Source organism: Manis javanica, chromosome 7, assembly GCF_040802235.1.
Source record: "Manis javanica isolate MJ-LG chromosome 7, MJ_LKY, whole genome shotgun sequence".
Taxonomy (NCBI): Eukaryota; Metazoa; Chordata; class Mammalia; order Pholidota; family Manidae; genus Manis; species Manis javanica.
In genome coordinates this window covers 74,702,448-74,725,980 of record NC_133162.1, presented here as the reverse complement: position 1 = coordinate 74,725,980, position 23,533 = coordinate 74,702,448, and the positions used below count along the sequence as shown (strand labels likewise).

At 32.7% G+C, this 23,533-nt stretch overlaps 2 protein-coding genes across 2 annotated transcripts in view; both read right to left on the bottom strand.

Annotated features, from left to right (window-relative positions):
• Positions 1-13,100, bottom strand: part of LOC140850590 (serine/threonine-protein kinase TAO1-like) — a 41,627-nt gene extending 28,527 nt beyond the window's left edge. Inside the window, exons 1-5 of the mRNA XM_073241687.1 lie at positions 13,060-13,100; positions 12,401-12,497; positions 10,758-10,871; positions 8,229-8,323; positions 220-313 (exon numbers count right to left, since the gene is read on the bottom strand). Coding sequence (XP_073097788.1) covers positions 220-313; positions 8,229-8,323; positions 10,758-10,871; positions 12,401-12,497; positions 13,060-13,099 — 440 coding nt within the window. The 5' untranslated portion in view covers position 13,100. The remainder of the gene's footprint in view (positions 1-219; positions 314-8,228; positions 8,324-10,757; positions 10,872-12,400; positions 12,498-13,059) is intronic.
• A 371-nt stretch (positions 13,101-13,471) lies between these two features.
• On the bottom strand, positions 13,472-22,833 carry LOC140850307 (serine/threonine-protein kinase TAO1-like). The gene is made up of 4 exons (XM_073240048.1): positions 22,653-22,833; positions 17,053-17,124; positions 14,371-14,472; positions 13,472-13,489 (listed from the first exon to the last, which is right to left on the bottom strand). Exons 1-4 carry the CDS (start codon positions 22,782-22,784, stop codon positions 13,472-13,474), a joined length of 324 nt encoding a protein of 107 aa, XP_073096149.1. The 5' UTR covers positions 22,785-22,833.
• Positions 22,834-23,533: the final 700 nt, after the last annotated feature.

Below are 23,533 nucleotides of genomic sequence, written 5' to 3'. Positions count from 1 at the left end.
AGCATCATGTATCTTTTATTTCTAAACTGAGTTACTTATATGCTATGAAAAGTAGAGATAATAAAGGATAAACATGATGTATGGATAAAATAAAGCTATTTTAATATTTCTTCAGGTTATATACACTTCACCTCATTGAAATGAAATCATTTTGATAACATTATGAAAAAATATTTAAATTTTACCATGTTGAACAATACATCTCTCAGCCATACTCACCATTTAGTAGACTGTAGTGTAGGGGATTCATTTCTGATTATGTGACTGAAGACACTTACTGAACTATTATTCCATAAAGGAGGCTTCATTTCCGCTATAAAAGAAAGAAAACTTCCTGTTAAAATATGTGCCTGTTATACAGGAGAATGGAAGTAGTTAGTTTTTTTTTTTTTTAATAAACCCAAACTTAGCAAAAATGTTGAAAGTAGAGTTCAGAGAACTTATTCAAGGGAGTCCAATAGAGAGGAAATTGCAGCGCTGATGCACATAATCTTTAAATAGTGTATTTTTCCAATAAGCAAGAACATTCTATGAGAACCTAGTACATTCATTAAATCAGACCATTGATATGAATACATGACTATTATCTAATCCTCAAACTCCATTGTAGTTTCAATCAAATGTCCCCATAATGTCCTTTGTAGCAAAAATGAGCTTCGACCATCTGCATCCTTCAAAGAAATTGTCCATTTTTTCTAAGTTTTAAAGTTACATAAAATTGTTCATAAAATTTCCCTATAATCCTTTCAATATGTGTAAAATCTGGAGTCATGTCCCCTGTGATTCCTCATATTGGTCGTTTGTGTCTTCTTTCTGCTCAATCTAGCTAGAGGTTTATTAATTTCATTACTTTCCCCAAAGAACTAATTAGTGATCTTTGATGTTCTCTATTGCTTTCATTTTCTCTGCTTTGATCTTTTGTGGGTCTCTTTATTTCTGCTTACTGTGGATTGAATTTGCCATTTTTTTTCTAGTCTTAAGGTGACAGTTGGACCTTGACAATTCACAAGTATAATTTTGACTCTCAAATGTCCCTCAGTTTGGCTTTGTGCTGTTACTAATTTTGGTTTACACATCTCTGGCAGGAATATCACAGAAGCAAATATCATGCTTTTCTCAGTGATTCTATGATGTAGTCCATGGTTTCAGATCGTCTTGTTATTGATGGTGTTCACTTTGATCACTTAAGGCCATTCCACAAGTTTTCATGGTAAAGTTTCACTTTTTTCCTTTGTAATTAAGTATTTGTAAAAAGGTACTTTAGTCTATATGAATATTTTTTTGCATAAAGATTAAATTTTATTCTCTTATTGTATGGATTTAGATTCTTCATTTAATAATTTATAATCTGCTACTATCATTTATTTTGATGTTGAAATCGCTTCATTTTTGAGCAGTTAAGAACCTTTTTAAGCCGACTTCTGTCTTTCTGGCATGGCTCCATCATTCCCTGCTCAGTTCCTTGCTCTCTGGCACACTAAGATGTTCCAGGATCACCTTATGCTTTCCCTACTGTAGACCTGGCTCAACCATTACTCCAAGGAGCTGTGGCAATCAATGTGCTCACTGCTACTGCCCATGTCACTTCTCTTAGATCCTGTCAGTGGATAGAGGAAGGGAACACACACGTCCCTCATATATTTGTATTCATACTTGCACATTAAATATCTTTAGTTGTTTATTGAAAACAACTGAGTTCACTGTAATATCTCAAATCCAATACTATAGTACTATTTATTCTAGCCTTCTCTTTCCATTATTTATAACACCCTTCTCTGACAATAAGAAACCTCACTCTGATTATCCTTAATATACTTGATGAATCCCCCCTGTACATAGCCAGTCTCCCATCTTGGCCACCACCATTTCCGCTTTTCCCCATCAAGTTTTCAAACCCCATTCCAAGTCTGTCTACTTCATCCACTCAGTTTCTGACACCCTATCCAAACTGGATCTCTTTCTGCAGTGAGACCCTCTTCATCAGTCCTCAGGAGGGAAGCCCCTTCCTTTCAATCAGGCACTGCCAGTTTACCCACCCCAAAATATGGACCTGCTCCTTGGCCTCTGACATCCCATGCTGGGTAACTTCCAGGTATGAATGCCTCAGTTACCCCACCAGGACTCTGAATCTCCAAACTTGACTGCCGCCCTTCCTGCATAGGTTCTGCTTCCACTTACAAGGCATTCTGTCTGTGGGAACTCCCTCCTCTACTCACAGCACTCTGACACGCCACTCCGGGCTACCATGACTCAGCAGGTGACATGGACACCTGCTCTATACTGTCCTCCCAACAGCTTTAAGAATGACTAGTTTCATCCAGGAAGGGGAAGGGATTACTGAAGAAATTCTTAATGAATAAAATAACTTGTGTTTCTACTGTGATTTATTAAAGTATTCAAAAATTCTAAATGGTGTGCCATCAATATATCAGAGCAGAGGATGATTTTTGATTCTGTCATTTACCATAAACCTGACCATCTCAATTTAGTCAGAGAACACTGAACTTAGCTAAAAACCATACAGATTTACTAAATCTAAACTGTGGGAGCCTTCAGTGGATTCAAAGGATATTTTCCATTTCAATTATTTTTTTAATTAAAGTATCCTTGATATTCAATCTTATATTGGTTTCAAGTATACAACACAGTGGTTCTACAGTCACTCATATTAAATCCTCCCCTCCCCTCCCCACTGAAGTTACTGTCAACATATGAAAATGTTACAGAAGCAGTGCTTTTATTTTCCATGCTATACTACTATCCCTGTGACCAACTTATGACTGAAAATTTTTGTGCCCTTTTATTCCCTTCGCCCTCAACTACTCACCCCAACCCCTCCCTCATAGTAGCTTTCTTCTTAGAATTGCTTTGTTCTTTCTCAGAATTGCTTTGGTTATATGGGGTCTTTTGTGGTTCCACATGAATTTTAGAACTATTTGTTATAGCTCATTGAAAAATACTATTGGTATTTTAATAGGAATTGCACTGACTCTGTAAATTGCTTTGGGCAGGATGGCCATTTTGACGATATTAATTCTTCCTATCCATGAACATGGGATTGTTTCCATTTATTGGTTAGTTTCTCTCATGAAGAAAGTATAGGTCTTTCACCTCCTTGGTTAGGTTTTTTCCTAGCTATTTTATTCTTTTTGATGCAGTTTTAAATAGAATTGTTTTCCTGTTTTCTGTTTCTGCTGGTTTGTTGTTAGTATATGGGAATGCAACAGATTCCTGTGTATTAATTTTGTTATTAATTTGTTTATTTTGCTGAATTTGGTTATTAGTTCTAACCATTTTTTGGTGGAGTCTTTAGGGTTTTCTATATGTAATAATATCATGTCATCTGTAGACAGTGATAGTTTTACTTCTTCCTTCCTGATCTGGATACCTTTTGTTTCTTTTTCTTATCTAATTGCTTTGCATGTTATTTCCAATACTCTGTTGAATAAAAGTGGTGAGGGGATATACTTGTCTTGTTCCTAATCTTAGAAGAAAAATTTTTACCTTTTGGCTACTAGGTAGGATATTAGCAGTGGGATTGCCATTTATGGACTTTGTTATGTTGAGCTATCTTCCCTTTACACTTATGCTAAGAGCTGAATTTAGTCAAATGCTTTTCTGTGACTAATGGGATAATCGTGATTTTCAGCCTTCATTTTGTTAATGTGGTGGATCACACTGATATGCAGATATTGATCCATATTTGCATCCCTGGGATATGTCACAGTTAATCATGGTGTATTATCTTTCTAGTGTATTGTTCAATTATGTTTGCCAGTGCTTCACTGAAAATTTTTTCATCTATGTTCCTCAGGGAAATTGGCCTGTAACTTTCTTGTAGTGTCCCTGTCCGGTTCTGGTTATCAAGGTAATGCTGGCTTCATAAAACGAGTTTGAAAGTACTCCCTCCACTTCAGTTTTTCGGAAGAGTTTGAGAAGGACTGGCATTACTTCTTTACATGTGTGTTAGACTGCAATAGTGAAGCCATCCGGTTCTGGATTTTGTTTTCCAGGAGGTATTTGATTACTGATTCAATCTGTTTACTAGTAATCAGCCTGTTCAGATTATATCTTCATGATTCAGTCTTGATAGGTTGTATGTTTCCAGCAATTTATCCATTTCTTCTATGATATCCAATATGTTGGCATATTAATCGCTCACAGTAGTCTCCTGTGATCTTTTCTACTTTTGCAATATCAGTTGTAATGCCTCTTCTTTCATTTTTTATTTTCAGTCCTTTTTATCACAGTTAATTCTTACTACAGGTTTGTCTATTCTTTTTCTTTTCAAACAACCAGCTCTTAGTTTCATTGATCTTTTCTGTTAACTTTTTAGTTTTATCTCATTTATTTCTGCTTTCACCTTTCTTATTTCCTTCCTTCTCCTAACTTTGTGACTGGTTTATTCTTATTTTTTCTCATTTATTGAGGTTTTAAATAAGGTTGTTTATTTGAGAAACTTCCTAATGTCTTAATGTAGGCATTTATTGCTATGAACTTCCCTCTTAGAACTGCTCTTGGTGCATTCCATATGTTTTGGTATATTGTATTTCCACTATTTGTCTCCTTATATTTTTTTATTTCTTCTTTGACACATTGGTTGTTACAATAGCATGTTGTTTAATCTCACATAGTTGTGAATTTCCCATTTTTCTTCTTGTAACTGATTACAAGTTTCATACCATTGTCTCTGGAAAATATGTTTGATATAATTTCATTCTTCTTAAGTTTATTAAGAACTGTTTTGTGTCCTAAGATATGATCTATCCTGGAGAATGTTCCATGGGTGCTTCAGAAGAATGTGCATTTTGTTGTTTTGGGATGGCATGTTCTGTATATGTCTGTTAAGTTCATCTGGTCCAGTGTGCTGTTAAAGGACAGTGTTTCCATATTGATTATTTTGTCTGAATAGTCTATGCATTGATGAAAGTGGGATGTTGAAGTCCCCTACTCTTATTGCATTGCTGTCTATTTTTCCTTTTAAGTTTATTAATATTGCTGTATATACTTAGGTGCTACCACATTGGGTGCATAAATATTTACACGTTATATCCTCTTGTTGGACTGACCTCTTTATCATTATGTAATGTCCTTGTCTCTTATTAGTATGTTTTAAAGTCTATTTTGTCTTTTGTGAGTATAGCTACCCAGGCTTTCTTTTGGTTTCCATTTACATGGAATATCTTTTTCTATCCTTTCACTTTCACTCTGTATGTATCCTTACATCTAACGTGAGTCTCTTGTAGGCATCACATGCATGGGTCTTATTATTTTAAATCCATTCAGCCACTCTGTCTTTTGACTGGAGAATTTAGTCCATTTATAATTAAAGTAACTTTAGATAAGTATGTACTTATTGCCATTTTGTTTATTGCTTTCTGGTTGTTTTGTAATTCCTTTGTGCCTTTCTTTTTCCTCTTACTCTCTTTCTTTCTGATTTGATTTTTTGGTACTGGGATGCTCCGATTCCTTTTTATTTTTTGTGTATCTACTATAGCTTTTAACTTTGTGGTTACCATGAGGCTTACATAAAACTAATATTTGTACTTATCTATTTTAAATTGCTAATTTGGAAAGCATTTTAAAGTTCTACATTTTTATTTCCCACCATGTTTTACATTTTTGATGTCATAATTTACATCTTTTTATTTTGTGTATCCTTTAACAAGTTATTGTATTTTTACATCTGTTATATTTCTGAAATTTTATACTCTCAACATGGACTTTTATAATCAGAAAAAATGGCACATTTTATTTTTATAAACAACTGTGCAATCATGCACATAGGCTGAAAAGCAACAAAATTGGGATCTTTTTCATCAAATTGTGAACAAACATATAAAGTCATCTATGAGAAAATTCAAGTTATTTCAACCTCTAAATTCATAAATAAATATGAAAGTCATATTTATTTAGAACTGTATTTATCAAAACCAAAGATACAATTGGTTTAAGTTCTGCTCTCTTACCTACTCTCTAAGAAAATTTTGCTTTAATTCATTATCCTTAGTTATTTTAAAGTAGAAAAGCATATAACATATATTTCCCAAGACAGCAAATCTAATTTGCATTAAAAAAATCAGGCCTCTACAGCTGTTTTGTCTAAAAGAGCACATATATGTTACTATTTAAATGCAAACTTACTTTTTATACAATTTTTAAAATTATCGTATTATTGATATACACTCTTATGAAGGTTTCACATGAAAAACAATGTGGTTACTATACCCATATTAAGACCCATTTTGTGTCCTAACATATAATCTATCCTGGAGAATGTTCCATGGGTGCTTCAGAAGAATGTGCATTTTGTTGTTTTGGGATGGCATGTTCTGTATATGTCTGTTAAGTTCATCTGGTCCAGTGTGCTGTTAAAGGACAGTGTTTCCATATTGACTGTTGGAGTTCCCCCAATGCCCTATAAATGCAAACTTATTTAAATGAAATAAAATTTAAAATTCAGTTCCTCGGTTACACTAGCCACATTTCAAGTGCTTGAAAGACATGCAAATACAGAATATCTCTATCACTACAGAATGTTTCATTGGCCTGGGCTACTCTAGATCTTTCCCCTGGGACCAGTGTCAGGTTGTGGTTCATGACATTTAAGAATTCAAAACATCTGTAAGTAAAACTTTAAAAAGTGATCATGAAAGAGTTTCTAAAAGTTGAAGATGCCTCATGCATGCCTAAAACTTTAAGAATTTCTTTGAAATGTCTCACTCCTTAAAAATGAACTAAAGGCGGTCACATCCGAAGTTGCTTTATTCTAAGTGTAAAAACTCTAATTGTGAAGGAAGTCTATTTTATGAACTATAATAAGAAACTAGAAAACATGGAAAAATAAGAATCCATCCCACAGAAACTCCCGAGTTTATACATTTCTTTCTGAGCAGTATAACTGGCCAAGGAAGACTTTCTAATCAAATGAATATCAAAATATATCAATGATATCTAACAGGATCATTAATGCAATTTCACTATCCAAAGGGGCACATATATGCATCAACCACATACCCACAAAAATACCCCATAGCCAGAGTGTATTAACCAGCTTCTGTACATTTACATCCAAGTTTCTTAAGAAATTAATTAGGATGTACTGTTAGGAAGAAGAATCAGGAGTAAAAGAACAAGCGTTTAAGATACCTAAAGATATTTTCAAATGTAAGTAACACTTTGAAAACCTCAAATTGAGACCAAAATATCAGAAGAGGATGACATGGTAATCTACAAATCTCTCTTTGCTGATGTCAAGCTTTAAAATATGTATGATGATACAGAGCTTGAAGGGAATGATTAATGTAGGAATTCTAACAAAAGTGAAAAAAATCTAAAGGTTATATTATTTTGGAAAAATATTAGATTGCAAGAAAGAAACAGCCTGGTTATAATGGAAATTATAGTATTTATTGTGTAATGATAAGCAAGTTTTTACTTTTGTTTTACCTCAATTTCCCTTTCTGCATTTTTTTTACAACAAACCCAGGTTGATGACTTATCCAAATGACACATGGATTTTACTTTTAACGTGTTATTTTCAATCTTTGGTCACTCCTAAAATGGTTAAATGAAATATTCCCAGTATTTCCTACTATTAAATAAAGCTTAACAAAAAAACTGGGAAGGTACTGTGGACTGGTGCAGGGAATCAAGAGCAAGAAGATGGCCATCAGCTTCAATTACAGTGACAGCTCAATTACCCACTGTGGCTCCCTTACAAGGGGAGTATTAGCAAAGTTTTGATGGTCCACTGCCTTAAGCATAGCTCCACTTAAGGCAACAGAATAAAATATGTACGAAAAATGAAACTGTACAATAAGGTATGCAGCCTGATAATTGAATCCTCATCCCTAACACAAAGTATTAAGTATCTTAAGTAGCAGTATGTAATTCATGAATGCTTTAGAGACCCTTCATATATGGTAAATCTATAACCATAGACATATTCTAGGTGTTTAACAAATACTCATTAAATGTTAGACACAGATACCTCAAAATTAATACCACATTATAAACTATTTTAGACCTAATTTAATACAGCAAATCTAATACACCTAAGCTAATATATGTATATATAAATTGCCAAATAACCCAAGTGACAACTTTAACAGATTTATTGCTCCCCCTAAATACTGACATAAAAATAAAAATCTGTAATTTTATATAGAAATTGAGGTAAAACATTGATCAAAACTTACTGCACAGTAATAAAGAGCAATGCTTACCTAGTTCAATACATGTTATTCCAAGAGACCATACATCTACTTTGGCATCATATTTTTGTTGTTTATCCTTGGCTAAAATTACTTCTGGGGCCATCCTAAAACATAAAATGTCACTTACAGTTAAAAAAGAAAAGAAAAGTATACTATTCTTTAAAAACCTAATGACCATCTACATGGAGAAAACCTGTGTGAATTCCAGATGATATAACTGGACATAAGAATTCTTGTAAAGGGAAATAAATGCATTACAGGTTGTGAGGTAAATATTTACCATTGCATATACAGTGTTAGACTTATTCTCACCATTTGTCATGATCATGTAACAGCATCATGGAGGAAAGATTCCCCAGAGCAGGGAATTCAAGTTTACAGATACTAATATTGTATATCCTTTATGCCAGTGATTCTCAAACATTTTCATTTTAGTATCTTATTACAAAAGTCTACGTTTTGCTTGAAAGAGGGCATTTTATCACTGGCACTCGTTTCCTTGAAGTAAACAAGCTCACTACATTTAGCTGAGAAAATATCTGCCACAATAAGCAACAACGAATAAGCAGTTTGTCAGTCTTTTTTGCAAATAGGAGTAGTGTTCGGTGATAAAAGTGGCTAGGACAGTCACTCATAACTAAATAAATCATATAATTATTAACTTTATAGGCATCTTGGTTATAAAATGAAATGGTAATTTACATCTTAGCTAGACTCTAATGTTCTCACTGGTATGCTTCACCTTATACTTCCTTTGTACTTGTTGTCAAGCACAGACAGACATTTAGAACAGTTTCTGACTGCTTAGTAAGATTGTCATCCGGTGTATGTGTGTTCCTCTGTGTAAAAACATGTAAATATGTACACAGTGCTGTGTTCCTAATATACTATGTACCAATTAATACATATGTAACTTCCAATTGCCAATAATAGAGGGCTTCTAATGTGTGAAGATGTTGAAGTAAGCTTGGGGAGTCAGTAAGTTCAACAAAGTTAAAAAAGTAGTTTTGTTTTTAATGCACAACTTTCTAGCTCCTTTCTAGTATAAAATATTGATCACTGATTTGTAAAGGGGGACCATTAAGAAGAATTATTTCTCCAAAGAACCTTTTTTTATACAGGTGAAGAGGATTCTATCTAAACTAGGGTTCTACATAAGAAAGTTTTGGTCATACAGAACAGTAGCCTTCAAACTTTTTATTTTCTTACTTCCAATGAATTTATTTTAAAAAATGTATCTGCTTGTACATTTTTGAGTTGGTATTGAAATTTTATAAACTTAGTTGCAAAGGATATAATGCACACATATGTATATACATTATTTTATATATGTGCTTTACAGATATTTACAATTTGGAGCTGAGGACCTAGCTCATTCAATTCATTAAAAACACTGCTGTATAATAACCTAATTAGCAAACCCAGTCTGCATGGTCATACCAACCATTCAAATCCGAATTATTCTCTATCAGGAAATGCCAAACTTCATTTTTCAATGTAAATAACATGTTAATGTGTCCTCATGGCAATTGTCCCAGTTATAAGTGAAGTAATTTGTGATCTACTAGAAAAGAAGATGGGAGGGAAGATAATTGGGGAAAAGAAAGAGCAAGGAGTAAAAGGAAGTGAAGAGAGATGACTGTGAAGCCAGAAGGCCCTTGCCAAAACTTTGTGTCCTAACTCTTCTGTATTTCTGATGCTGTCTATTCTAGATGTTATGTATTCTCAAGTTTCCCTCTGGTGATGGTTTGAGTCTTTTAATCCTCAGAACAATGCATCATTCTACTATTCAGGATGGGTAAGAAGCCTTTCTTTAACAAAGTGGGAGTTGGGAGATTTGAAAGGTAAGTGGAAAGAAGATGCAGTAGACCTAAGACACCTCTCAACATATACAGAGAGAAAACACCTATGGAAGTTGAAGATGTGGAAAATTATTCCCTTCAGACTTGCTGACATTAATATGGAATTATTTATGAATAAAATTAGATGATGTCTAGAACTCGCTTCAAATAACTGGAGGTGGAGGGAGGGCAAGAGGAGTAAGTACATAGAACAGCTGGGCCCTGGGGTAGTGCTTTAGGCTGAGCTGACCACTATGTGAGCCTTCCTTATATTTTTGCCTATTTACCTGTATACTTGAATTTCTCCATAATAAAAAATTTTAAAAAAATTGTAATTAGCTACCAGCCTTCAGATACTCTTATTCAGAGATACTGACACACAGTAAGTATAAATCTAAAGAAAATTTCCACTTAGCACTTCTATCTTCTCCATTCTTAAATATTTAAATGTTTTCACTCCTACACCCAATACATGATATAGATGATAACAGGAAAGAAACATTGGGGGGACAAATGAAACAATAGGAGATACAAGGGCAGCACTCCAAATCTATATCTGAAACTAACTATAGTGCTTAGAGTAATGTCTAAAGCAGCACTGTATTTCCAAGAAAAAAGATAAAGCATCTGAAAAAAGTACAACCACACACTGCCTATTTCAATTATGAGGATCAATACCAGACAGGACTATTCTTACCAATACGGCGTTCCCACAAAAGAACTGGCACGAGAGGCCATGGAAGCCAATCCAAAGTCAGCAAGTTTCACCTGGCCTCGTTCTGTCAGAAGGATATTTGATGCTTTGATATCTCTGGGTTTAAAGAACACAGAAAATTATTTGTCTTTCCTTCATAAGATTATACTGAAAATGATAAAAATCATGTAACATTTTATAAAACACAGGAGAAATCAGAATAATCAAGGCCTTTGATAATCTCTCAGTTGAGATAATGAGAATTAAGATCCAAATTAAGAAGTGAGATACACAGAATTCCTGTAAGTATATAGTAACAATTTTCTAAAAGAGAAGATAAAATAGCAGTAGAAACAGAAGAAAAAGTTAGGTAATTAATAGCACATACTCTATATTTGAGTTCCTGTTCATTGGTACAAATAATGGTTTAAAAAATTCAGCTGAACATTCTTACATAATTGTAAGATTTCTGAGTATACCCTTAACATTAAAATGGTAAAAAAAAGAACCTCATGCCCTAAATTTGTTTTTTTTTAATTACTCATATCATTCCAAACTTTAGCAGAGTTCTCCTACCTAAATATGAAATGAAAACTGAAACACATGGATAAGGTAATATCAATGATCTCAAATTTACTTTTATGCTCTTCTCTAAATCAGTAATGTACATGTGAACCAAGAAAATTATAATGGGATTGTATGCCCAATGGGTACCATACATTCAAAAAGAAATAAATTTCTAAGCACTTGTCAATTCATACTACATAGTATTATAATGGATATAATAGTAAGTCAATCTATTTTTTTCCATTTGATTTTTTTTCCAAATGGATAGGTTCTTTGATGTTGAGAAGACCTTCAGTTTTACTTCCAAATCTTCCATTCTCTTATTTACTATGCATGTGGATTTCTCGTGGACCTTAGTATTCTCATCTAAAAACCTGATAACCCATTAATTTGCAATGACTCTACTATATAAGTTTACTATGTATTGTCTGGTTCACATAGATAATTTAAAAAATGCTAGCTTCCTTCTAAAAACAGGGAAAACCAATACCAATGCTAAAAATTAGTTTATGATGGTTTAATCTTTAAATTACTATCCACTATCAAGGATTATCAAGGATTATCTCAAAAGCTTAGAGTCTTAAGAAGCTTTTACTTGTCTCTGTCATGGAATCAAATCTGGCATTATAAGTCACCAGGAGGACAAAAGATCTAGGTTAGTTCTAGTCTAATCTATCTTGCTTGTAAACTTTGGGAAGTTAGTCACAAATTGGGGCACCAGTTTCTTCATCTGTAAAATGAAAAAAGTAAGAATACATCATCCCTATCGTCTTTTCCACTTCACAAATTAAATTATTCTATAATTAAATTTCTATCACAAATCTATAAAGTGCACATACTTCAGACAGCCTGGCAGCATGTGTAGAAAAAGATAAAAATTATCCTTAACAAAGAGATCAAATAAATTAGTATATTCTTTCTAAGACATGGATAATCTAAAAAAAATATGAGTTTGTAAAACTCCAGAGTAATTTTATTTACCTAAAACAAATAAAGCATTCAGGATCAATAAATTCTAGGTCTGATAAACTCAATAAGCCATGTGCTTATTGATACATGATAATTTTTAAAGTTCTTACCTATGGATCATGTTATGAGAATGTAAGTAGACTAATCCCTGGAGAGCACCATGTGTAATTGCTGCTATTTCCATTTCTTGTAATGGCTTTTTGTGAACTTAAAATAAGAATTCATTGGAAAATAATTATTCTATAGAACATTTCTATTTAAAAATATATATACACATATCTAATATGTGGGGAAATTTTTAAAAACTAACATTTAGCAAGAAGGAACTTTTTGCTTTCCAAGATAATAAAACAAGGCAATTTAACTTTATAACAAGTGTGCAGTTGTGCCTATTTGTTATAGTTCACAGGCAATCTTCCTCAAAGTTAACAAACAACATTTAACAATTGTTTCATGATTATAAAAACAATAAAATAGAAGCTTTCCCTTTTTATATTCCTACATATCTTCATTCTGAACAGAAGGAACAAATCAAGTTTAATGATAAAGAATGCAGAAAATGCCTGTTAAATCATAATGAAAGAAAACTCTTCTGTACGCTAAAACATAATATTTAATGACAGTGTACACCATGCTGAGACTCTAGAAAAGACAAAGGTTTTCACTCTTCCTGAAAAGTTTTAACATTATGAAAAAAATCTCTTACTGAACGAATTCTCATTTTATTATACTAATACTTTTCTTTTCTTAATAAATAAAGGAAACTTACCTTTCACAAAATCTGAAACAGATCCTATACAATATTCCATTACAAGCTACATGGGAAAAAAATGATAAAAACATTAAAATACACTATTAAAATAAAAAGATTCTATATGAGATAAAACAAATTCACCAAGGAGATTGAGAAGATACTTTGAAGTGAAACAAACTCTAGTTATCAATTACCTTTAATTACACATTTTGTGAACTTGTTAAATGCATACATGAAGTTAAGCTAATGCTACATTAATCTGTTATAATGCCAACATAGAATTGCTTGTAGATGTGTGTTTCATATAATTTCTAACTAAAGCTATAAAGGAATATACACATTCTATTAATACTAACCTATAGTAGCAACACTGGTATTGTTAGGAAGCAGAAAATTATCCTCTGGTACTATATATGCAAAGTTTAGGTTACAGTTTAAATATTTCCTATAAAGCCAACACAGAGCACCTGTTATGTGCAAGGCATTTTATATATATTAACTAATTTAATCCTCATAACCACATTTGGAAGTAGACCCTATTATCATCCTTGTTTTACAAATGGAGAAACCTGAAAGACAGAAAGGCAGTCTACCTTCTCGGCCACTGTTTTTTCTTTAACCACAGTCTCAAATTTAGGAGTACCATCACCACTAAATTAAATCAAACATTACAAATGTAAATCTAAGTTCAGTATATTAAAATGATAATCAGCTATAGCTTATTAAAAATAAAAGGTCATTCATGTTGAAAGAAAATTTAGCCTTCCTCTTAAAAGACATAATTACTATGCCTATACTGTTGTAAGATTACTACCTTATCTTAGTTTTAACAATGGGGCAAAATTAATTTCTATTTTCTGCAATAAAATGTCTCAATTTTCTACCTTTAGTATCATTCAGCCAAAGAATCACAATCAGTTCAGATTTCTTCAGGATTCACCACCAATATTCCACACAAGACCCTTGTGGTTAAATAGTTTACAATACATTTATGTCAAAAATATATGCTGATTTTCATCCTTGAGTGATAGGATTGTTCTCAACCTTCAAATGTTTGATAAAGCATTTGAAGAATGATACTGCTAACATATATCAGAACATTTTCCCATGCACGTAATGATCAGGTGAATCTCTGAAGTAAACTGGCAAAAGTTCTATTATCTCTTACTGCCCAAGAGTTCCAGGAAAAGCACCTCCTCCTTTCTCAGTATGAACTAACATTTCAAGGTGTTTGTGCATGGCTTTACACAACTATTTTGAGACATTTTTGAATTAATTATAAACTAAACCTACTAAAATTACAGCAAGGGGTGAGCAGATACCTACCCATGCTGTGTGCTCACGTAAATAGCAGCCTTTGTATTTTACAATGTTGGAATGTTTTAACGTCCGTAGAAACCTGACTTCCTTAATAATACCCTGCCATCTCTGTGGGGAGAAAAAAAGAATAAAGGAAATAATTAGGAACAGTTGCTTTTCCTTAGAAAGCTATACAAGTAAAAAAGTAATGATTAGATTAAAATGTTAACAAGAACATACAATTTTGATTCATTTGTAATATTTAAATGTCAAACTAATACATTTTAAAGAACTTACATCCATATAGTTTACAACTCAATTACATAAAATTCATTCCAGGTAGGACATATTTTTATTTTCATAAAATTTATTATCAATGAGTCTTATTACAATTTTACAACCACACACCAAGCCTGTTGAACACTATATACTATATTTAGTGGTTTTTCTTCAAAAGTTCAACCTCTCCCTTCTTTTGTGCAGCTTTATTGTTGCATAATTTACATACCTTAAAGTTCAGTTGTTGTGTTTTTGGCTTATATTGTCTTCCAAATGTTAAGTTTTTTCTGCTGTTTAAACTCAAATCAAGTAATTACCTAAATTCCTTGCACATATTCTAAAATGCTAGTGAACACTTAGGTTATAACAGAGGGAAGTTCACAGAAAACCCAAGCAGCATGAAAACATTTTCCTACAGGATTTTATGAAGAGCCTTCCCATTGATGCCTACTAGTAAATAACAGATGAACCTTCAGCAATTAAAGCTACTCTATGACAACTTCAGAAACTTAGGCCATATCCTAACTATAGTTACTTCTAAGAAGCAATCAGGGAACTGAAAATACAGGTACTTGGGCCCATGCCCAGAGACTCTAGAAGCTTAGTAGATGTAGGATGGGAACTTGGAATCTGTTTTTTGTTCTTGTTTCAGTTTTTCCAAGCTTTACCACTCACTTGTATCATATTTCTAAAGGTAGGGGAACTAGAATACTTAACTTTAAGAAATGTTTTCTACTAGAATTTAAGATTCCATATCTCCTATGTTATTTCATAAGCCCTCAACAAAATAGAGTAGAAGGTATTCGTAGTGTAAAATGTGTAAGCTGGAAGATGCTAAGTTTAGAAAGTGTTTTATGGGCTTTACATTTCAAAGTTGAATGCTCTGGGAGGCAAACTCTCAAAACAAAACAAAACAAAGCTAAAACCTGTATTCTTCAATGTAAAAAACACTTCAGGAAGGATACAATATTAGATGAGAGAAGATGCTGCCCTAGGTGAAACTTTTTGTTCTAGGTGTGACTAATTAAACCGACTCCAACACAAGTTGGCTAGGAAAGCTAGTTTTAAAGTTATACTATGGAATGGCAAATAAAATTACAGTAAACTTGTAAAAATGGAGTTTTTTAAGGGGTTTTAGAAATTATTAAGAGTTTTTTTAGGTATCAACATAATGGAACAGTGATCAATCACAACAGTGTTATCATACCCATAAGTGTGATTATCACAAAAAACAAGATTTACCATAAAATAGGGATTCCAGAAATATACAAAACCAAAACCTTTAAAAATTAAAGACTAATTCAGCAATTCTACCTCTGGGCATATACCCTGAAGTATTAAAAGCAGGGACTTAAAGAAATATTTGTGTACCTATACTCATAGCAGCATTATTCACAATAACCAAGGGGTAGAAGCAACTAAGTGTCCATTTACAGATGATGGATGGACAAAATGTGGTGTTTTTACACAGACACACACACACACAGTCACAAACACACACAACATGGATGAACTTTGAGTACACTATATTAAGTGAAACAAGCCAGTCACAAAAGGACAAATAGTGTATAATTTCAATTACATGAGATACCTAAAGGAGTCAAATTCAGAGAAACAGAAAGTAGGAAGGTGATTTCCAGGGGCTGTGGGGAGGAGGGAATGAGGAGTTATTGTTTGATGGGTGTAGAATATCACTTTTGCGAAATGAAAGAGTTCTGGAGATGGATGGTGGTGTTGGTTGCACTGCAATGTGAATGTCCTTAACGCCACTGAACTTACACTTGAAGTGATTAAGACGGTAAATTTGTTTTGTATACTTAACCACAATAAAAAATAATTAAATTTTTGAAGAATTAAAGAAACATAACATTTAGGAAGTAGACATTTTATAAACTTATGCAATTAAGAACTAATCAGAATACTGAAGAAAAGTACATGCAATACAGTATCAATAATTTTATTTTTCAGATTATTACCCACTGCCTGATTTTTCAGACTAGATATATGCTGCCTGATGATTATTTGAAACAGCCGTTAGAGAATTTCTCTACCATTAAAAATTTATATCCAGTATACTTACTGTCAAATGTACCTTATTCTAGTTTACTTTCTTAGACATGATAATCCCTCTATTATAGAAGAAACTGCTAAACAACAATTTAAAAAATTAAACTCGTGTCAGCAGCACATATCTAAAACAATTAAAAGTAAGGGACACAGTTGGGAGGTTTCTGGTATGTCAGGAACGTTGTTTACGGCTCTAGGTACAATTTAAATGGGCACATTGAGTCTGTGGAAGAAAATTCACTGAGATATACACTTAATATTTGTATATTTTTCAACATTTAAAAAAAATTTCCCACCTATCCCCAATTTAAAACGGTATGGCTTTCTTTAACATGCCAATACAAACATACATATTTCACGTACCTTCGTAGACCATATTCCAGTATAAGATAATTTCTTGATAGCCACCAATTCATTGGTGTGCACATCTAGTGCCTAAAAAAGACATAAGAGCGTTGTAAAAATTATCAGACTAAATCTGGGAAATCATTTCTCTGAGAATAAAAGCATTTATAAACCACCATGTCAAAAAAGATATCAAAACTGCTTTTAAAGAACATTCAAAAAATAACTAAATAGGTAGCAAAAAACATCAAATTATCAAGGAGATGGTACGTTAGAAATAAAAATACTGAATGTTTATCTTTGAATGAGCTAGTTGAGAGGGAAAATAAATCTGAATAGAAACAAAAAAGTGACTAGTACATACAAGTCTATGCTATGCCTGTAAACTTCAAAATTTCAATGAAATGGACAATTCTCTAGGAAAGAACTACTAAAATTGATCTAGAGAAGAAAATTTGAGTAAAACAGTGGTGGCACACTGAAAAGAATACTAATCATCTTTAAAATAGTTGTGAGTGGAAAAGTTTCACCAGGGAACTCCCCAGGAAAAAACGGGAGAAAAAAGGAAAGCTATCCCATTAATTGTATGGAGGCAGTCTAACCCAGCAACTAAACCCTCACCAGCAGCATAAAATAGAAACTTAGGTACCAATTTGACTTATAAATTTAGACAAGGGAACTCAAAATAAAATTTTAAGACCAAATATTACAGGGCATTAAAACAATATTTCATTTGGATAAAATACATTACCCAGAAATGCAAAATTTTGATACAGGAAAAAATTTCAGAATTTGCCATATTTTTTTACAAATCAAAGGGGAAAAATATATACTTTATATATATATATATGTTCAATAAATGCTGAAAATGCAGAAAAGTCCCAACTCCAAATGTATTCAATGCAGGGAAGACCAAACTCTTAGAAAACCCACATGGGAAAGGTAAATCCTCAACATGATAAATCATGTCTATTGTAAATAACTATTAACTAGAACTAAAACAAGACAGCTAAAATGCTACCACAATTACTAATTATGATTGTTCTGGAAATTTTGATAAAAAAATAAAAGCATAACAGAAACATGAAAGTTAACTGTTTAGAAACTAAGAGCCAAATTCTCATTATGTGTTTTAAAAAAAGGTTATATATAAAGAAGGCACAAGAGGATAGCTGCAAAATATTTCAAATGAGTTCAGTAAAAAGAGTTAATCATCTCTAGTCATCTGTGGAAGAATTCATCTTCAATTCAGTCTTTAATGAATTCCCAAAGATAAAATGTTTTAAATTTAAAATTAGATTATGGTGATAGCTACAAAATTCTAACTTACTAAAAATCTATGCAATGCACACTTAAAATTGGTGAACTTAGAGTATGGAATTTAAATCTCAAAAAAACTGTTAAAAAATTAGACAAGTACACACACACACACACACACACACACACACACACACACACACACACACATATATATATATATATATATATATATATATATATATATATATATATATACATATATTCTTTTAAGTGGGTCCTGGGAACAACTAATGACACTCCAATTTCAATTACTGGCAGACTGGTTGATGAAAATATGCACCACTTACCATAATGGGTGAAGTGGATCTATCTGCATAAGATCTTGAATATGAAGTTATTTTTCCAAAATGTTCTCTACTCATCTATTTGTGAGCCCCTTGATTTTAGTCAATAGGTCTAACCAGCTATATTCTTTTCTAACAGTTTTAATGAGATACAATTTACATACCACCCATTTTGCCCATTTGAATGTGTGTAATTCAATAGCTTTTAGTACACTGACAGATACATGGCAATACTGATTGATATGACAGATACATGCAATTTACTGATAACTACAATTTTAGAATGTTCATTACCTCAAAAAGAAACTCCAAATTGTTTCATTTTAAAACATTATAATGGTAAATTTTATATTATGTGTATCTTATCTCAAGTTTTTTCCCAATTAAAAAAAAAGAAACAAAACCCCACACCCTTTAGCTATCACTCTCCTATCCCTTTTCCTCACCCCTTCAGCCCTATGGAACAACTAATCTACTTTCTGTGTCTCTGGAGATTTGCCCATTCTGTACACTTTGAAACCATACAATATACAGTCTTTTGTGACTGGCTTCTTTCACTTAGTATAATTTTTCAAGACTTGTGACCGGTGAATGTTGAGCATCTTCTCATGTGCTTTTTGGCCATTTGTACATCTTTGGAGAAATGTCAGTTCAGATCCTTTGCGCATTTAATAATTGGGTTGCCTTTTTATTATTGAGTTATAAGAGTTCTTTATATATTCTAGACACAAGTCCTTAAGCAGACATATGATTTCAAATAATTTCTCCTATTTTGTTGGTTGTCTTTGCACTGTTTTGTAGCATAGGAGTTTTACATTTTGATCAATCCAATACCTATGTTTTTCTTTTCTTCATGCTTTTATTGTCATTACTGAGAATCCTTTGACAAAACCAAGGTCATGAAGTTTTACCCTAAGAGTTTTTTGTTTGTTTGTTTGTTTTTTTGCATCTGTTTTTCTCAAACTTGATTGCTGCGTTCTTAGGGTACCCTAAGAGTTTTATAGTTGTAACTGTTATATTTAGGTCTTTGATACATTTTAATGTTCATATATGGTAAGAGGTAAGGGTCCAATTTCATTGTTTTGCTAAAGAGCTACCTTTCTAATTAGCACAAGATAAAGTTCAAAAATGGGTATACTAAATGCAGTGTAGTATCCTGGAGTAGATTCCAGAACAGAAAAGAGCACAAAGACTGGGAAAATCTGAGTAAAGTATGTAGCTTAGTTAATAGTATCAGTGTATCAATGTTGATTTCTTAGTTTTGATAAAGGTGCTGTGGTTATGAAACTTGTAAACGTTAAAGGATTTGGGTGAAGATTATAGGGTAAAACTCTACTATTATTGCAAAATCTGCAAATCTATTATTACTTTAAAACAGAATGGTTAAGTCATGGTAATTTATTAAAATCCAAACTCATTAGATTATATTAAAATTAAATCAGATTAAGATGAGATTACTCTTGCCTATCACACACACACACAAAAAAAAAAACCCCACAGAAAAATATTTAATGTTCACAGTCATGTTTCTCTCTCCCTTCAGGATTACAAATTGCGCTTACTCATCATGTTTTATTCATCTCCTCTAATCTGGAACAATTTGCTCAACCCTTCCTTGACTTTTATAAGACTGGCAGTTGTTGAGAGTACATAGCAGTACTTACCTTACTAAATTTGTGTTTGTCTGAAGCTTCTTAGAGATTAGATTCTTGTTACATATCTCTGGCTGAAATACTACATGAGTTATATTGTGTCCTTTTCAGGGTATCAGATCTGGACACATACAATGCCTGTTCATCACTGGTTACTAATTTTCATCACCCACTCAAGGTATTTGACTGTTTCTTTCCAATGTATACAGTTATAACCCCTGTTTCCTACTTTGTATCTAACAAGCAATCCGTAGAGAGATACTTTTAAACTATATAAATATCCTGCTCATCAAACTTTCCCCCTAGGTTTAGCAACCACTGAAGATTCTACCCAAAACAATCTTTGCAATGATTGCTGCAATTCTCAAAATGCTGGTTTTTCCCAACTCTACCATTTCCTTCACATGTATCAGTCAGCATTCTATTATAAAGAAAAGCCCTCCCTTTCCAACTATCTATCCATCCTTCATCTATCATGGAAATCAGGAATTCCTATTTTATTCAATGGGTTATAATCAATAGATGTTTATGTTGATGCTCAAATTGTTCCAGATCTGGCCAGTGGGAGCACCTTCAAGCTGGTTCTAGCATCCTCTTGAAAGCCCCCCCCCCCTTTTTAAAGCACTTTTTAACCTTCTGGTACAAGATATTCTAGAGCTTATCTTTAATGATCCCTGTCCCCACAATAGAATGAACCATTACTCCAAGAGCTCTTGATCCATGTAGTGAGGAATTCAAGATCTGAGTGCTAAGTGTGCTTGTTGCTACTGGGATATCAATGCAACTAGAATCTTACAGAAGAGAGAGCTAGGAAATATATATGTCATATAATTAGTTCATATTAATGCCACAAATTCCTATCCAATACCTATCTAGTCCCACATGGTTCTTCCTTACTTTTGCCAGTTTCCTATTTCTATCATTCTTTCAGTTAGGATCTGACTCCAAATGACATCAAATTTACCCACTGCTCAATCTTTAAACACACAATTTCAGAACTGTCACACCCATACCAATATGAAACAAATTTACTGAGAAGAGTTCAAAATTTGTTTTCAGTTTCCTCTTCCCAAGGAGACAGAGGGTATAAAGTTAAAATACTGTGCATGAAAGTTACTCATATTAGTTTTGGTTTTTACTCCAATGTGGTTATAGCCCAAATACAGTTGGATTCATTGTTCCTGCTTGCCTTTTCATGACTCCCCCCATACATAATGACTTAATTTTAACTTTTAACTATATGACTATTTATTATCAAAAGAGGTAAAACAAGTTATCATTCTGTCCTCTATCTACTTCTTTCTAGTCCTCACACTATCACCATTCTGTATCTTGAATAGTTGTTGTATGGCACATAACTTGTCTAATGTCATCAAACTATACATTTAATATATCTGTATTTACTGTATATAAATTATACTTAATAAAGTAAATCAATTAAAAAATACTACTGACACACATTGAAGGGCTACATGACAGGGATCTTTTCAACAGGGTTCTCTTATTGGGCCCATTTCTAAGAGTTTGTATATTTTTTTCCTTTATTATTCTATATTTCTCCACATTAGTATTAAGGAGAACAACAGGAGAAGTGTATATTCAGACAAAACTGTAACACAGAAAAAAGGTTGTTTATGAAATACCTGTTTTCTGAGTACCTCTTCCCTTATGCTGTGTCCAACTCAGAAATCAAACAAACATAACCTACATCACACACACACATAAAGCATGTGTACACAAAAATATTCTGAAGGATGTCTGTCTATCTAAATGTTAACAGCAGCTGTCCTTGGGAAGGAAAGTTACAGAGGGAATTTCTACTACCTTATTTTTACCTCTAATTTACAAATGGGAAATGAATAAAAAGTTCAAATTGTTACAAATTTGGAACACATTTTCTCTAAGGAAATAATATTTCAAATTGTTGTTTCATTCTTAAGGTACCCATTAAAACTAAAAAACTAAATCTGTAATACTACCAAAATATTAAACATCTGTACAAAACTTGTTGCTGAGGAAAAAAAAGCAATCTTAATAGGAAGAAATAATGAATGAATAATATTGAAATGTGTGTATGGGACTTTATGTAAGTCAGTGTTTTGCAATATTTGATCAATAGCAATGTAAGTAATAAAGCTGCTAAAGATAGTGTAAACAACATGGAAATAAAAGCAGAATATCTTTCCCATTTTTTCAATAATCTAAGAAGCTCAATAAATAAAATTATCTTTTCATATACACCTAATGCAAGTGACTATAAAATAGACTATTGACTGTATCTTTTTGTATTACTGATTTTTACTCTTCCAGGACTGGATATTAAATAAACGCTGGTCACTGACATTAAGCCTTTAACACTTACAGAGTACACTTCTCCAAAGCTTCCATAGCCAGCTTCTCTGAGATCTGTGAAGAGCTTCTCTGGGTCTTCTTGGAAGAAGAGTTCTGCAATTTCAGGGTCCTTCAGGCCCTCTGTTGAGATAGATGATGACATCCTGCTGGGCAATCAGCTGTCTGATTCTAATTGTATAGTGATAGCCCAATCCTTGGTTCATCTGTATGAATGAAGCCACTTTGGCATAAACTATTGTAGGGAAATAAGAAAAGAAAAAAGGAAAAGCAAAAGTTGCTAAGAATAATTAGTGTAACATCATTTTCTGACTACATATATAAAATTATCTTAGACCTGGAATTTCACTGAAAAGAAGTGTTGCCTACTAGTGCAGGAGTCTTAAACTCGGCTCATCATCACAATCACCTATGCTGCTTTAAAAAAAAAGATTCCCACTATACATAGTATGTAAGTACATACTTATACATACACTTCTAAAACTTAGATAAATCTTTACATCCTGGAAGGCTTTCTGTATCAGTACTTAAAGATTTATCTAACTATTGCAATAAGCTCATCAGCAGAAGAGATAAATATAGTAGGAAGACCATTAAAACCATGCCCAACACTCAAAATGTACCCATAATATGTTTCTGACAACAGGAAGATTCCCACCTATTAATGACCTCCAAATGCAAGAAAATAAGACAATAGATTTAATTTGTTAAATTAAATCAGTAAGATTTCTTTTCCTTTCAGATACCACATGGCAGTGCTTAATCAACTTTAACACAGACATTCCTAAGGAAAATGAAATGTGAGAAAATAATGAATTTAACATAGATAACTGTTTCCTTCATAACCTGATAGATATTAAAATATGGCCTTATCAAATCTGCTTCCTTACATAA

Bases quoted from the DNA above. Each gene is read 5' to 3' on its own strand.
- LOC140850307 (XM_073240048.1), bottom strand. From the start codon at position 22,784: ATGTCATCATCTATCTCAACAGAGGGCCTGAAGGACCCTGAAATTGCA. The intron at 17,125-22,652 runs GTAAGTGTTAAA...TGTCTTTTTTAG, and splicing joins GCTTTGGAGAAGTGTACTCT to GCACTAGATGTGCACACCAA. The intron at 14,473-17,052 runs GTACGTGAAATA...TTCTCCCCACAG, and splicing joins CTGGAATATGGTCTACGAAG to AGATGGCAGGGTATTATTAA.